The sequence below is a fragment of the Scardinius erythrophthalmus genome, assembly GCF_964197995.2.
Source record: "Scardinius erythrophthalmus genome assembly, chromosome: 6".
In the NCBI taxonomy this organism is placed as follows: Eukaryota; Metazoa; Chordata; class Actinopteri; order Cypriniformes; family Leuciscidae; genus Scardinius; species Scardinius erythrophthalmus.
This window is the reverse complement of record NC_138226.1, coordinates 37149378-37162923: the sequence shown is the minus strand read 5'-3', so window position 1 is coordinate 37162923 and position 13546 is coordinate 37149378. Positions and strand designations below refer to the sequence as shown.

At 35.4% G+C, this 13546-nt stretch overlaps 1 protein-coding gene and 1 long non-coding RNA gene across 5 annotated transcripts in view; one reads left to right on the top strand and one right to left on the bottom strand.

Annotated features, from left to right (window-relative positions):
• Window positions 1–13546, bottom strand: part of prpf40a (PRP40 pre-mRNA processing factor 40 homolog A) — a 56943-nt gene that overhangs the window by 41852 nt on the left and 1545 nt on the right. For all 4 annotated transcript variants that reach the window (XM_081368638.1, XM_081368640.1, XM_081368637.1 and 1 more), the window contains one exon: window positions 13399–13539. In XM_081368638.1, the coding sequence (XP_081224764.1) occupies window positions 13399–13539 (141 nt within the window). The remainder of the gene's footprint in view (window positions 1–13398; window positions 13540–13546) is intronic.
• LOC308692537 lies at window positions 477–2715 on the top strand. The gene is made up of 4 exons (XR_014030357.1): window positions 477–539; window positions 1853–1894; window positions 2363–2476; window positions 2575–2715. It is a non-coding gene; the product is annotated as an uncharacterized lncRNA (long non-coding RNA).

Genomic DNA, 13546 nt, shown 5'->3' with positions numbered 1-13546 from the left:
GAAGTGGCACTTAAGTATTGTAACTAATTATGCGAACATGAGTTCCATCAGCGGCTCCAACAATCCTCATAAAAGTGGCTTGCTTTTGCCAGATGGTTTGAAGATCAGTTGGAAAGTCAATGAACTGCCATTTCATACCATTACAGTAGTGGCCAAAAATGATATCCGGCATAGGAAAATTGACATATTCACCCTTTATTCAAACATTATAAAAAATGTGTTAGATTTTGTAAGCAAATTGCGTACACTCAAAAAAATGATTCAAGGCCTTCTTAGGTATGACACATTTAAATTGTGTTCACTTTATTTAAATATATCTTAGGAATAATACGTATATATATTTAATAAGTCTAACGTAAAATGTATAAATAGTGTCATCTATGAGATTTCATTTAATTTGGTTAACTCAAATTAATTTGGCTTCGGAGAGCGTCATTTGCGCATGTGCAAGACAAGCTCAGAGAAGAACATGCTCAGAGGGTGTGGCCGCCATTTTATCGTCTGCCGCTGCAAGGACTGCAACGTCGTATTCGTTATTGGTAAGTATTATCTTGTTTGAGTATTTGTAATAAAGAATTTATTTCACTGTAAGAGGATGTGTAACTTATATCATGATTTTGAGTGAAATATGCAACAGCAGTGAAAGTTATGCAAGGTGAATTGTTTTAAGTGTCCCTTCGATAGCTTAACTTACTCACGCAACGTGCAAATTCTGTGTTAGACCAGTCTAACGATCCCGAATTTGACTGTAACTGTGCAAAATTGGTTCTTAACTTATTGGCTTGCTAGCTGGATTGATATATCCGTCATAAAATGAATTGGAGGCTTGCGATCGCCTCGATTGTTTCGGCGCCGAGTCTATTTTTAGCTGCGTCACTCACTCACGCTGAATTGGCCACATTGCGTTTTTCTTGATCAAATTTGACCTGCCTAACATGAAAAATAAGACATTTCACAATAAAATCATGAAGTGAGGTGTTCCGTGTTTCACAATCACCATATGACATTAAGCGCTGTGGGGGAAAAAATACACGACAGGCCTTTTTTGTTCAAAGACCTGTTTAAATAATTAAAACTAGAGGTAACGTACATAAGGTAGAACTTATATCTCAATATTAAGATTACTTTGATCATGTAAACTACCTATTTACAACATCGTAGCTGAGCTGCCCAAGATAAATCAGAGCAAGTGACAGACGGGTTAGCCTAAGTTACATCAGAACACCTGAAAAATGTGACAGAATGGACGATAGTCGTCTGTTTTTGACAATTGTAGACGATATAGACAATTGTACCAAGTAAACATTTAAAATTATTTTAAAATCAATTTAATTACTTGAGAGAATTGTAATATTAAGGGATTAGTTCACCTCAAAATGAAAATTTCCTGATAATTTACTCACCCTAATGTCATCCAAGATGTTCATGTCTTTCTTTTTTCAGTGGAAAAGAAATTAAGTTTTTTGTGGAAAACATTTCAGGATTTTTTTGTTTCGCTAGATAAGACCCTATTCCTCAGCTGGGATCATGCAGAGCCCTTTGAAGCACTTCAGAGCCCTTTAGAAATTGCATTGATTTGGACTTCAACTATTTGGTTACCGTTGAAGTCCAATGTGTGGAGAAAAATCCTGAAATGTTTTCCTCAAAAAACTTAATTTCTTTTCCACTGAAGAAAGAAAAACATGAACATCTTGGATGGCATTGGGGTGAGTAAATTATCAGGAAATTTTCATTTTGAGGTGAACTAATCCTTTAAGTGAACGAGTTGGGTAAAACAGAACCATGTAAACAAAAAGCATATTTTCATGTGAGTACTGGTTCCCACTCCTAATCAACATCTTCTCTTTCACAGTTTTATGAACATGACCAGGTGAACAGCAACCTCCTATTTATAGTAAGTCATATTCAAATATTCTGATTTAGGCTGCTTGTGTCATTTGTTAAATATGGTATCTTATAATACTTTTTTATTCTTCTTTTTAGGATTGTTTCTTTTTTAGTGCAAAGAATGTGTCCATCGAAAATAGCTAGCAGGTATTTGTTTCTGCAGCATTTTAGGCAGACTCATGTGTGCTTTAGGGGCAGTTTTCGCTATCCATGTCCATACACAGATTGCCCATGCACGTTTAGTACATGGAGTAAGCTTCTTAATCACACATACAAAATACATGCTAAACAGGAAACTCCAAAGCCAGAAGAATTAACAACATTCCAGTATCATGTGTGTTCATGCAAGGAGCTAGCAACAGAAAGATTATTTTCAACACATAAATGGACATCTCAGGCATAATGAAACAGTTCAGTGTATGTTTGTAGGATGTGCATTTGAAAGTAATATTTACAGTACATTTAACACCCACAGATACCGGAAACACAATCCACATTCATTAATAGACTTCAAACCCATTGTCGTCAGCCAGTGCCCATGATAGAGGTGTTCAAGAATCAATGGCCAGCTCTCTTTCAGCAGAGTGAAGTAAGTAAACATGTTATGTAGTGTTTTATTTTAGTCGATATTAGGTTCTTTTCGTAGTAAGAAATTGTTTTTTGTTGTTGTTTTTTTCCATTTTGAAGGTGTAAGCAGATATCCTGCAGATCACTACGAAGCCACTGCAGTCAATGCTCCTACAGCTGGACCACTTTTCAGATAAACTGATGCAGATCTTCAAGAGCAAAGGAGGAGTAAAGGGGCAAAAGATCAAAAACGCCCTGGCGATCAGAGAGACTGTTAGTATAAATGCATGCAATGTCTTCTGTTTTGTCTAGTTATTGTACAGCTTTCTGCATTTGGCTAATTTCAGTCTTGATTTTCCCCCTGCTATAGTGTGACAACATAAACATCAGGAGAGAGTGCACCCTGAAAGGCCTGATGATCTACCTGACTGAAGATCCAGACTCTTTCTTCAAGGAGTATGTGGTAAGTGATTATTATGAATATAACAACAATTCTGTTAGTACTTTTATGTTTTAAAAGAATATATGATTGATTATTATTAAATGCTCAATTTTCATTTTAATTTCACAATAAAATATGTATTAGTGGAATAATCATTTTGTTTTATTCATTTTAATAAAATAATATTTTTAATAGTAATAATTTTGCAGGGGTAATAACTTTGTGTATGCCTTTCATTGTTCATCTGAACACAATAGAATTTGTAGAAGTTTTCAGATGTGTATGCCTATGTCCATAAAATGGAAATAAATGGCAGCCAACAATGTAATAGCAAAAGTGAAAAGTAGCAATGCAATTTGCTGATTACTTTTAAAATATAAAGGGTCAAATTCACCTGGGCTTAACCAAAGTGTTTTGTGTTTTGTCCAGGCCACTGAGGATGCAGAAAATGGGGATTTACAAAATCCAAAGAGGAGATTGTACAGCAGACATAGGAGTTGTGATCGAGGGCATTAAGGTTTTGAGGGACCTAGACTGCGTGATCCTGGCATTCATCATGCTGTTCGGTCTCATTTATGCTCTTGATCTTAATTTTCCTGACAACCTCAAGTACACCTTCAAGTTTATCCAGAAAATCCTAATGAATTTGGATGGACATAGGCTGAATGCAAAAATCCAGCAACTTAAAATCAAGCTGTTTGCATGAGATGTGCACTTTTTTTGAGAACACAATGAGAATTATTTGAGAATACATTGTTGTATATTGAGTCATTAACATACTTATGCACACACACACACACACACACCACACATTATTATTATTTTTTAACAGTCTTACATGCTTTTTCTTACACACTTTTTGTGTGTATTTCTGTCGTTCTTGTCTTTAGGGATAGTTCACCCAAAAATGAAAATTCTGTCATCATTTACTGATCCCGGGGTTGTTCCAAACCTGTATAAATGTATTTGTTCTGTTGAACACAAAGGAAGATTTGTTAAAGAATATGGGAAACTTAACAGTTCTGGGCCACCATTGACTTTCATAGTTGTTATTTTTTCTTCCTACTATGGAAGTCAATGGTGGCCCAGAACTGTTCAGTTTCCCATATTCTTTAACATATCTTCCTTTGTGTTCAGTAAGAACAAAGACATTTGTACATGTTTGGAAAAAGGCTTTAAAATGTGTACTTGCATTTTTCTAAGTACTTTTCACATTAAATAACTATTGCACTATTGAGTTTTAAATAAAAACATCTCGATCAAGATTTGTCTCTTGTCTCTATGGGGTACAAAATAAGGATTTCCTAATTGTTTTTTTTAAATTAAATGTTCTAATTTAAGTTTAAGAAGCATAAAACTTATTTTTAAATGTATCCATTTCATTTAAATTATTTGATCAAAATTTAGTTGGACCAACTCATTTAAGTTGGTCAAAATTGAGTTGGACTAACTCATTTAAGTTGGTCAAAATTGAGTTGGACTAACTCATTTAAGTTGGTCAAAATTGAGTTGGACCAACTCATTTAAGTTGCTCATAATAGAGTTGGACCAACTCATTTAAGTTAGTCAAAATTGAGTTGGACCAACTTAATTACATTTCATTGCATGAATTAGTTTTTTATAAGTTGGGGCTACACATATTTATTGGATTGAAATCCTGCCATCAATTAAATTGAGTTTGTCCAATGAGTCATTTTTTTGAGTGTAGTTGTTCTTTGAGTCAATTGTTTTATTACTGATAATGCAATGAAACATGCCAAATCATGCAAAAAAATTATAAACGCATGCAAAAACAAACGAAAACCAGTCAAATACTAATAACTGATTATATTGTTGTCAATGTATTATTTTTCCTATGAGCTTTTTTGTTTTTCTAAAGCCTGTAGCTTGCCTTTTTTGCCAAATACTTTTGTCAGATATAATACCTTTACTAAGTTTTGTAAGGTCATTAAAAACAGACATAAAAAATAAAAATAAAAACCTCCACAAATCACTTTTGGCCAATACTGTATGTATGGTGTGGTTTGTGCCACAATAGTGCAATTTAAGATCCTGCTTACACCCGTTTCACACATACTCCGTGTGCAGTGCGTATGTGGTGCAGGAGCAGCACGCGCTATAGACAAATACGGCGAAACACGGAAGTAAAGCAGCGCCGCCATTACTGCGTGCCTTGCTGCTAAGGAAGTAGCGTTGGTCCCGTAGGCGGCTGTAGCAGATGTAGCTGTACGAAATGTTATTTTTATCTATTCGTCTTTAATTTTGTACAGTCTCCCCGCTGTATGGCTACAACACTTCCCTCGGCCGGCCATGCAGTCACACACTACTTCGAGAACTTTGCAGTTTTCTCTCTATATTGTTACTGACACATTATGGCACGAGTTCACTGCCTGTGAAAACCGCACGACACCTTTTAATGTGAGCTCATCTGCGAAGGTATGCAGTATCTGGCCAATCCATCCGGAGCTCATGTAATTCTGACCTTCAATCAATGCCCTGTACTTTAGGTTCTGAAGCTCGCATGCCAGATGATTAATAAAATAATGTTGAATACCTGTAAGCTGCCAACTCTCACGCTTTCACCGTGAGACACACGCAATTGACACTTTTCACACGCTCTCACGCCACACATCCATTTTCTCACGCACATAAAAATCGAGAAGCAAAGAGGACACGGAGACCGACAGACTAGACAGAGCAGGTTAGTTATGATATAAAAAAAACTCAGCTCTCAGATTCTGTCAATTTTATTATGAAATTCAAACAATAAATATTTTGGCGTTTGTAAATGTGACGTGACAGATCCCTATGGTACATGAACCGATCATAACTTAATAGTAAATAAACACGAAGGAACAATGTTAAAAGAAACAGTAGCATAACCTACCGAAATGTATATTCATCATACATAATATCGATCAATCAGTGTTTTTTTAACCGCGGAAAGGGTCAATAAAACAGCTGGAGAACAATTATGTCACATAACATTTACCTCAGGAAAGAAAAAAAGAGCTAGCCTATAGAGAGTGTTTTGCTTAATATGTGAACTATATTACATATTTATTATATGTTTTCTTATATCATTAAATAAAGTTGTTATTATAATAAAAAAAAACGCATTATATTTAATTTGAGTTATTTTTAACCTTAAATACTGCCAGCTGATAAGGCTCTCTGTATGTTTAACTTACAGCATTAGGTGAGAATTTTTTTTCTTGAGAAAAAATAACGCCTATCTTGTGTACCTAATATTTAACAATTGAACTGAATTGAAATCCTGACATTGTTTCAAGCAATAATAAAAAAAAAAAAAACGTACCAGAAACTGTACAATATAATATAAACATTGCAACATGTTGTCACTAAACCTAATAAAATTCAGTTTAGTAACTAAAATGTTTTGACAATCACAATATTTAAGCCCCAGGATCCGCTTTCATTGAAATGTCATTAGAGGACACCGGCAAGTGTCACACCCTCACACCTCGCAGGCACGCAGTAATGGCGGCAGGCAAGATGGCGGCGCCCATAGAGTTCGCGGCGGATTTGTGTATAGTGCTTTCACATATGATGCGTTTGCAGTGTGTAACTGATCTGCGGCTGTACCACAAAAACATACTCACTATTTGTATTTCAAATCCATAAGTTATCAGCAACTTTTATTTTTTAAAAAGTTTAAATAAAAAGTCAGCATTGCGATTCTCTTTGTACACATATACACTCTTTAATAGACGTTTGAACACAACTTAAACAACGCATTATTCAGTGCTACTTCTATATAGATTTATATAGGCTATTAAGTAGCTCAAGCAAGTGATAAAATATCTAACCATGTACTTACATTAAAATCGCAAACATTTTAAATTAAAACTTAAAAATTGACAAAAAACGCCGACTCTCGTGCCTTTTCTTTTGCATTTAAATTTTAATACGATAAATCTTGCATGTCACAAAGAACTTGTTTTTCCACCTCCACGAATGTTGTTCATTATGTCGCCTTGTTGAGGTAAATTGTAGTTTTCCTTGCTTTACCCCCGTCTTAAAGTAAAAAAGATGACTAGAATAGTATAATTAAATTAAATACATTTATGGTGAGATTATTATTAGGGCTGTCAAAAGATTAATCGCGATTAATCGCATCCAAAATAAAAGTTTGTGTTTACATAATATATGTGTGTGTACTGTGTATAATTATTTTGTATATATAAATACACACACATGTATGTATATGTTTAAGAAATATTTGCATACATATAGTGTATATATATATATATATATATATATATATATATATATATATATATATATATATATATATATATATATATATATATGTGTATATAGTTTATATTATATATAAATATTTTTTTTTTTTATAAATAACACATTTTTCTTAAATATATACATGCATGTATGTGTATTTATATATACAAATTTAATTATACACAGTACACACACATATATTATTTAAAAACAAACTTTTATTTTGGATGCGATTAAACGCGATTAATCTTTTGACAGCCCTAATTATTATATTTTCATGTCAATCTGTGTTCATTTTGACCACAAACTTTATTCATTTTACTTTATTTCATTGTGTCACTTTAATTCAGCGTTTGCAGCACAGCAAAAATAGACTCGGTGCGGAAACGATCGCTGCACTGCTGTATTCGCACCGCACCTGGAACGGATCGCCGGACCGCATCCGCATGCAGTGTGCAAGCTCTAACCTGTTAACATGGGTGCGGAAAAAAATACGCACTGCATACGCACTGCAAACGGAGTATGTGTGAAATGGGCGTTACTGTGGACTGAAGGACCCAAGTCATCACGATACACTTCTGCATTTTTCCAGTTGCCAAAAAATGTCATTATTACTTTCATTAGTGCAGTCAGAGCATTGATTTGCAGAGTGGGAGAAGTTATTAGCCTACATTTCTTACAAGGTCAGTTAAAAAAGGAATACCTTTACAATCAAGTAGAGCCCGACCGATATATCGGCAGGCCGATATTATCGGCCGATATTAGGCATTCTCAAAACTATCGGTATCGGCATTTATAACGGCCGATAAATGAATATTTCATGTCCAGTTTTGCTGCGGTTAAATAAGCCGAGAGTGAAGCGGAACAACGCGACGTAGGCTATATTCACATAAAATGTTAACACTGCAGTTCACAAAAGTTCATAATGTGCATGTGCTTTAATGCTTTGTCGGTTAAACATTTAATTTTAAATACTGATGCGCTGTTCTAACGTGTGCGTTTCTCAGCGCGTAAGTTACATGTGAAGCTCACATGCACTAAAAGCCTTTCTACCAGCGCCTGGATACTGGACAGTTATCTTTCGAGTATTATTGTGCTAATACTGTTAAATACACACAAGACTTACATAAACAAAGTCGGTTGTCTAAAGTAAAGGCAAAAATTGAGAGAAAATCTGCTTGTCAAATGCGTGTACATTAGACGTGTCGTGCTCAGCTCTTAAAGAGACAGTAGCAATTGTAAACACATTGCCGCTTGTCCTTAAAGGGATAGTTCACCCAATAATAAAAATGATCTCATTATTTACAGGCACTCTAATGTTGTTCCAACTGTATTAATTTCCTTCTAATATTTTTCTAATATTAATTGTTTGAAGAATGTGGGTAACCAAACAGTAGCTGGTCCCCATTGACTTCCAAAGGAAAAAAAATATATACTATGGAAGTCACTGGGGTACATCAACTGATTGGTTACCCACATTCATCCAAATAACTTATTTTCAACAGAAGAAAAAAACAACTTGAGAGAGTAAATTATGACAATTTGAATTTGTTGTCAATTTGAATGTGAAATTGTTGTTTTTGTTCAAAGGACTAAACGTTTAGTCTTAAAAAAAATCTTAAGTTTGTATTTTTATACATTTTATTTATCAGAACTTTAATATATTTTGATGTTCCTCTGTTCTGTTGTGACAATAAAAGAAACAAGTTTCTTTTTAAAATGCATTATCATATTATTTTAGTTAAAACTCATAAATAACTACAAATAACTAATGTTAGGGAAATTTGTTAATGTTTTGTTGCGCGTTTCTGAAAAAAATAAAAAATAAATTTAAAACCAACAAATATTTGTACCGGTATCGGCCTTCAAAATCCTTTATCGGTCGGGCTCTAGTAGCCATCAAAAGTTTGTACACACCAATTGTAAAGTGTGTCCAAACTTACTGTACTATAATACACATAAATAATATTGCTACTGTATTATAATATACACATAAATAATATCGGCCGATATATCGGTATCTGGCTTTTTTTTATCGGTATCGGCGCCCAAAAATCCATATCGGTCGGGCTCTACAATCAAGCCTGTATTGTTTCGCTGTCATCATATCATACTGTAATATACATAACTCCAATACATTATATTTTTTAAGGAAAGTGTGCGGTCTCGTCCTCTCTGCTGCCATCTTATTAACTTACTCCTAACTAGGTTAGGATACCTCTCCAGCACTCTTAAATAATTTAGGAGCTGATACCTAGTCTTAAAGGTATAGCGGAGGATCTTTCCGAATTTTAGATAAGAACCGCCCTCTCCAATTTTTGAAAAAATGCACATGCGCAACACACTACATGCTCCCGAGAGGGAACGCCTATTAAACGTGTGCGAGGTTCTCCTCGTGCACGCTCTGTTTACAAGTTGCTGTCGGCATCACTCATACAAGATTACTTTCCAAAAGAAGATTTGCACTTTTTCACCAAATAGCATGCCAAACTTTACCTGTCGAGTAGAAACTTCGCGACTGAGGCATCAGTGGGAAGCCCAACCTGTGTTTTCAGCGCACGCCATCGTGTGAAACAATCTCCCAAAAACATTCTGGTCTTGTTTCTCTCTTCTGAGGCCTTTCTCTTCTTCTCATACAGTTCGTACAAACGTTTTCTCTTGCGACCCTCAGACATTTTCAAAGGACCCGGTGAAACGGCGAGCTTCAATGAATGGCTTAAACCGTAACTCTAGCTCACCACCACACATAAACACCTGAAAGTGCGCATGCGCAGAAAGCGAAAACTAAGGGACGAGCACGTACGACGGCCTTACGTTACATATCACCAGAATGATTGACACTTAGGTGGACCAATAGTTTACACTACCCACCCGGAAAAAGAAAATCCTCCGCTATACCTTTAACACTTAGAAACCTTTATGAATCACACTTATTCTTAAGTCTAGGAATAAGAGTAAAATTATGTTATTCTTAGAATTTGGACACTTAAGACTAAAATTTTACTCTGAGCAGCTTTATACATACAGCCCCTGGTCTATTACGTTTCTCCACTTTAGTAACCTTACCAAAGTGAAGGATGCAAACCGAGAAACTAAGATAAAATAGATAAAATTAATAATCACAGTCCCTGTAAAAATAAGCTGGCAGAGAGACATAGGTGAGGATTTACAAACAAGAGATTCTAAGTGAAGTGCAGTGGTACAATGCACTTTGGGAGGTACTATGACTGGGTAAAAAACATATTGATTCCTCAGTTTTAATCGATTCTCATTTTTATGAACCAGTATCAATTCTTAAATCCCAAGAATCAATCTTTTGGTCTGTGTTGTTCTCAGTTGATGAATGAACAGAACACCGTGGAGTGCTTCTCATCCAATATATCGCAATAAGCTTTGTTTACTTTTGATATGAAAGTCTCAGATTTCAAATTGGGTCCATTTTTTAGGAAATTGAAACATTTTGGCGCTCTTTAATGTGACAGATGGCTGTTTTCAGTGAAGTGCCAGCGTGAAGCGCACATGTACAGATCCTCTCTTCCTAGGGATGCACCGATATAAAAATTTTGCCCGATACCGATAATTCTTTATATTTGAAAGCCGATAACCGATATATTGGCCGATAGGCCTAAATCTAAATCCAAATTTATATATAATTTGTGATAGCCTGATTATAAAAACAAAAGTCTCACAATTAAATCCATGTCCCAAGCACACAATTATAAAGATGTTCTCATTATAATTTTATGTAGCCTATATGACAAGCTGCACAATGTTGCACTTAACTCTATGTTCCTTTTTTGAAGTGATTACAATCATATTTCAAGCAATTCAAAAACATCATGGAGAACAGTGCACATCTGAAGTGTCTCAGCTGAAGGAAATATTTCATTATTTATAGGGCCGATAATGATAACATTAAAAATGACCATATATCGGCCAATACCGATATGGTGGCCAATAATATATCATGCATCCCTACTTCTTCCGCTTTAGTGCTAGTTACAGCATGAAAACTGACCGAAATCCTTATGTCATGAAATTGCTCAATCAGCATTTCAACCATGGAAAGACATCAATAAAACAGCTTGTAAACAATGTAACGTAATGTTACATTTACCTCAGAAAAACCATTCAGTGACCATAAATTCAGTCAAGAAAAAAAAAAAAAAAAAAACTCTAGAGAGGAACATTTTGCTAAGTATATGCACCATTACTTTTTTTTTACTGTTCTTCAGAATTTAATGTGTTTAAATAAATCTGTCATGTTTTTATGACAGCCACCATTTAAATGTTTTTTTTTTTTTACAAACGAGTAGGAACATAAAGATATAGGCTAATTATAAAGGTAACACTTTACAATAACATCTTATTTGTTAACATTAGTTAATGTATTAACTAACATGAACTAACCATGAGAAATACATGTGTTACTGTATTTGGTAATATCTGTTAATGTTAGTTAATAAAAATACAGCTGTTCATTGTTTGTTCATGTTAGTACACAGTGCATTAACTAACGCTAACAAATACAACTTTTGATTTCAATAAATGTTTTTATTTTTACAATCATTACTGAACATTCTAGGGCTGCACGTTTTCAAGTTTTTCATTAACCGTTAACCGAGGCCCTTAGCGGTTAATACTCGGTTAATCATAGTGTGCGCGCCCAACCCCGAGATAGGCGTAATTTGCTGGTGGGACATGTCCCCACCACTATTTTCTAAGGTCGATATTGTCCCCACCACTTTTGAAACATCTCGAGGCACGAATACCAATACAAATAAACAAAACATCTCCAGTTAAGCAGAGCATTCATTTCGTTCATTTTTTTAGGCGATCTAGCGCTGAAATGTTTTGTTTTTTTAAATCAAGTGATCAAAGTGCTCGTTGCCGCTGCGATCGAGAAGGGTCTTGTAAAACGTGCTGAGGTATTAATTCGTGGCCACAAAACAATTCACCTGAATATTCACCAATTCACAAAAAAAAAAAAAAAAAAAAAGGAATAAAAAGCTGTACGAGAATAGTCGGCCTTCACTGAAGAGCTATCTTCACAGGTAAGAAAAACAGTTTAATAATTGTTATTAATTCGTGGCCACGAAATAATTCACCTGAATATTCACCAATTCACAAAAAATAGGTCTTTAGCATTCACTAATTAATAGTATTATTATTGCTGTATTGCTCTCTCTCCCTCGCGCATATCAACACAATAGTAAAAGGTCGGAGGACCGATTGTGTTTTATAGATTAGTAGTTTGTTCATATAAAGTGTTTGATTAGCAAGTACATGTTTAGGAAATGCATAATACAAATTGTATGGATTAATGTAACGGTAAACGGACTCTTCGGGTAAAACTGTTGTGATGACACTGCGCATGCGCGGGGTAAAACTGCTGGGGTAAAGCTGTGGCTCTGCGGCTCTGCAGACAGATATTATTGTGCTGCGATCTATGGCTGCGATCAGTGGCGCGCGGATACTATGTTTGTTTCTGGCTCGCGCACAGCCTTCACTCTCAGACGCGCGCTTTCTTTGCCCGCTTCATATTAGAAAACTGGTCTAGCGGTCTCTGGTGGTGCAAAAATGTATTACAACTAAATTCAATGCACGCCTTTGACGCCACTTAACCGAGCAAAATGTTTCACTCGGTTACGATTTTTACAATTTTTAACGGTTAATCGGTTAACCATGGACACCCCTAGAACATTCAAATAAAAATCAGTTTCTCCACACTACATGTCTGATTTAGGTTCTTCAAATATTAAATATTAATCAATCTTGTCCTTCACAATTACATATAGAGGTTACTTTAGTGCAACTACTACTGAACCAACAGGCAAATCACTCTGAACTCGCAAGTCATGGTGATTCTGAATCTGTCTAAAAACTCAATCATGAATTCATTCAGCACCCACTGAACCTCAAATTATTGGCTGACTTAAACCAAATTGAGAATTATTATCATGCTTTATGCGATTAAAATGACAAACTACAGACAAGTTGTTTATGTGACAAATCTGCATACTCTAAGAGTATGTACAGCATTTGATAAAGAACTTACATCATGATCATTAATATGAATATCATTCTGACACAGAAACATCATGTACCATACAAAATGATTGTGCTCTGCCACTTGTGAAATGTGACAACACAGAAGAAGAAAAAAACGTTTTAAAAACACTGCATCCTTTCAAAACGAAATCTCACTGTCATAAGCAGTGTTTGCTATAAGCTCTTACCTGTCCCATGGGTGGAGCTCCCATTGGGGGCATCATGGGGGGCATTATTCCCGGTGGCATGGGGGCCATGCTGGGCGGCCTCTGACCCATGGGTGGCATTCCCATTGGAGGGAAGTGAGGCGGGATTCCTGGTGGCCCCATCTTTGTA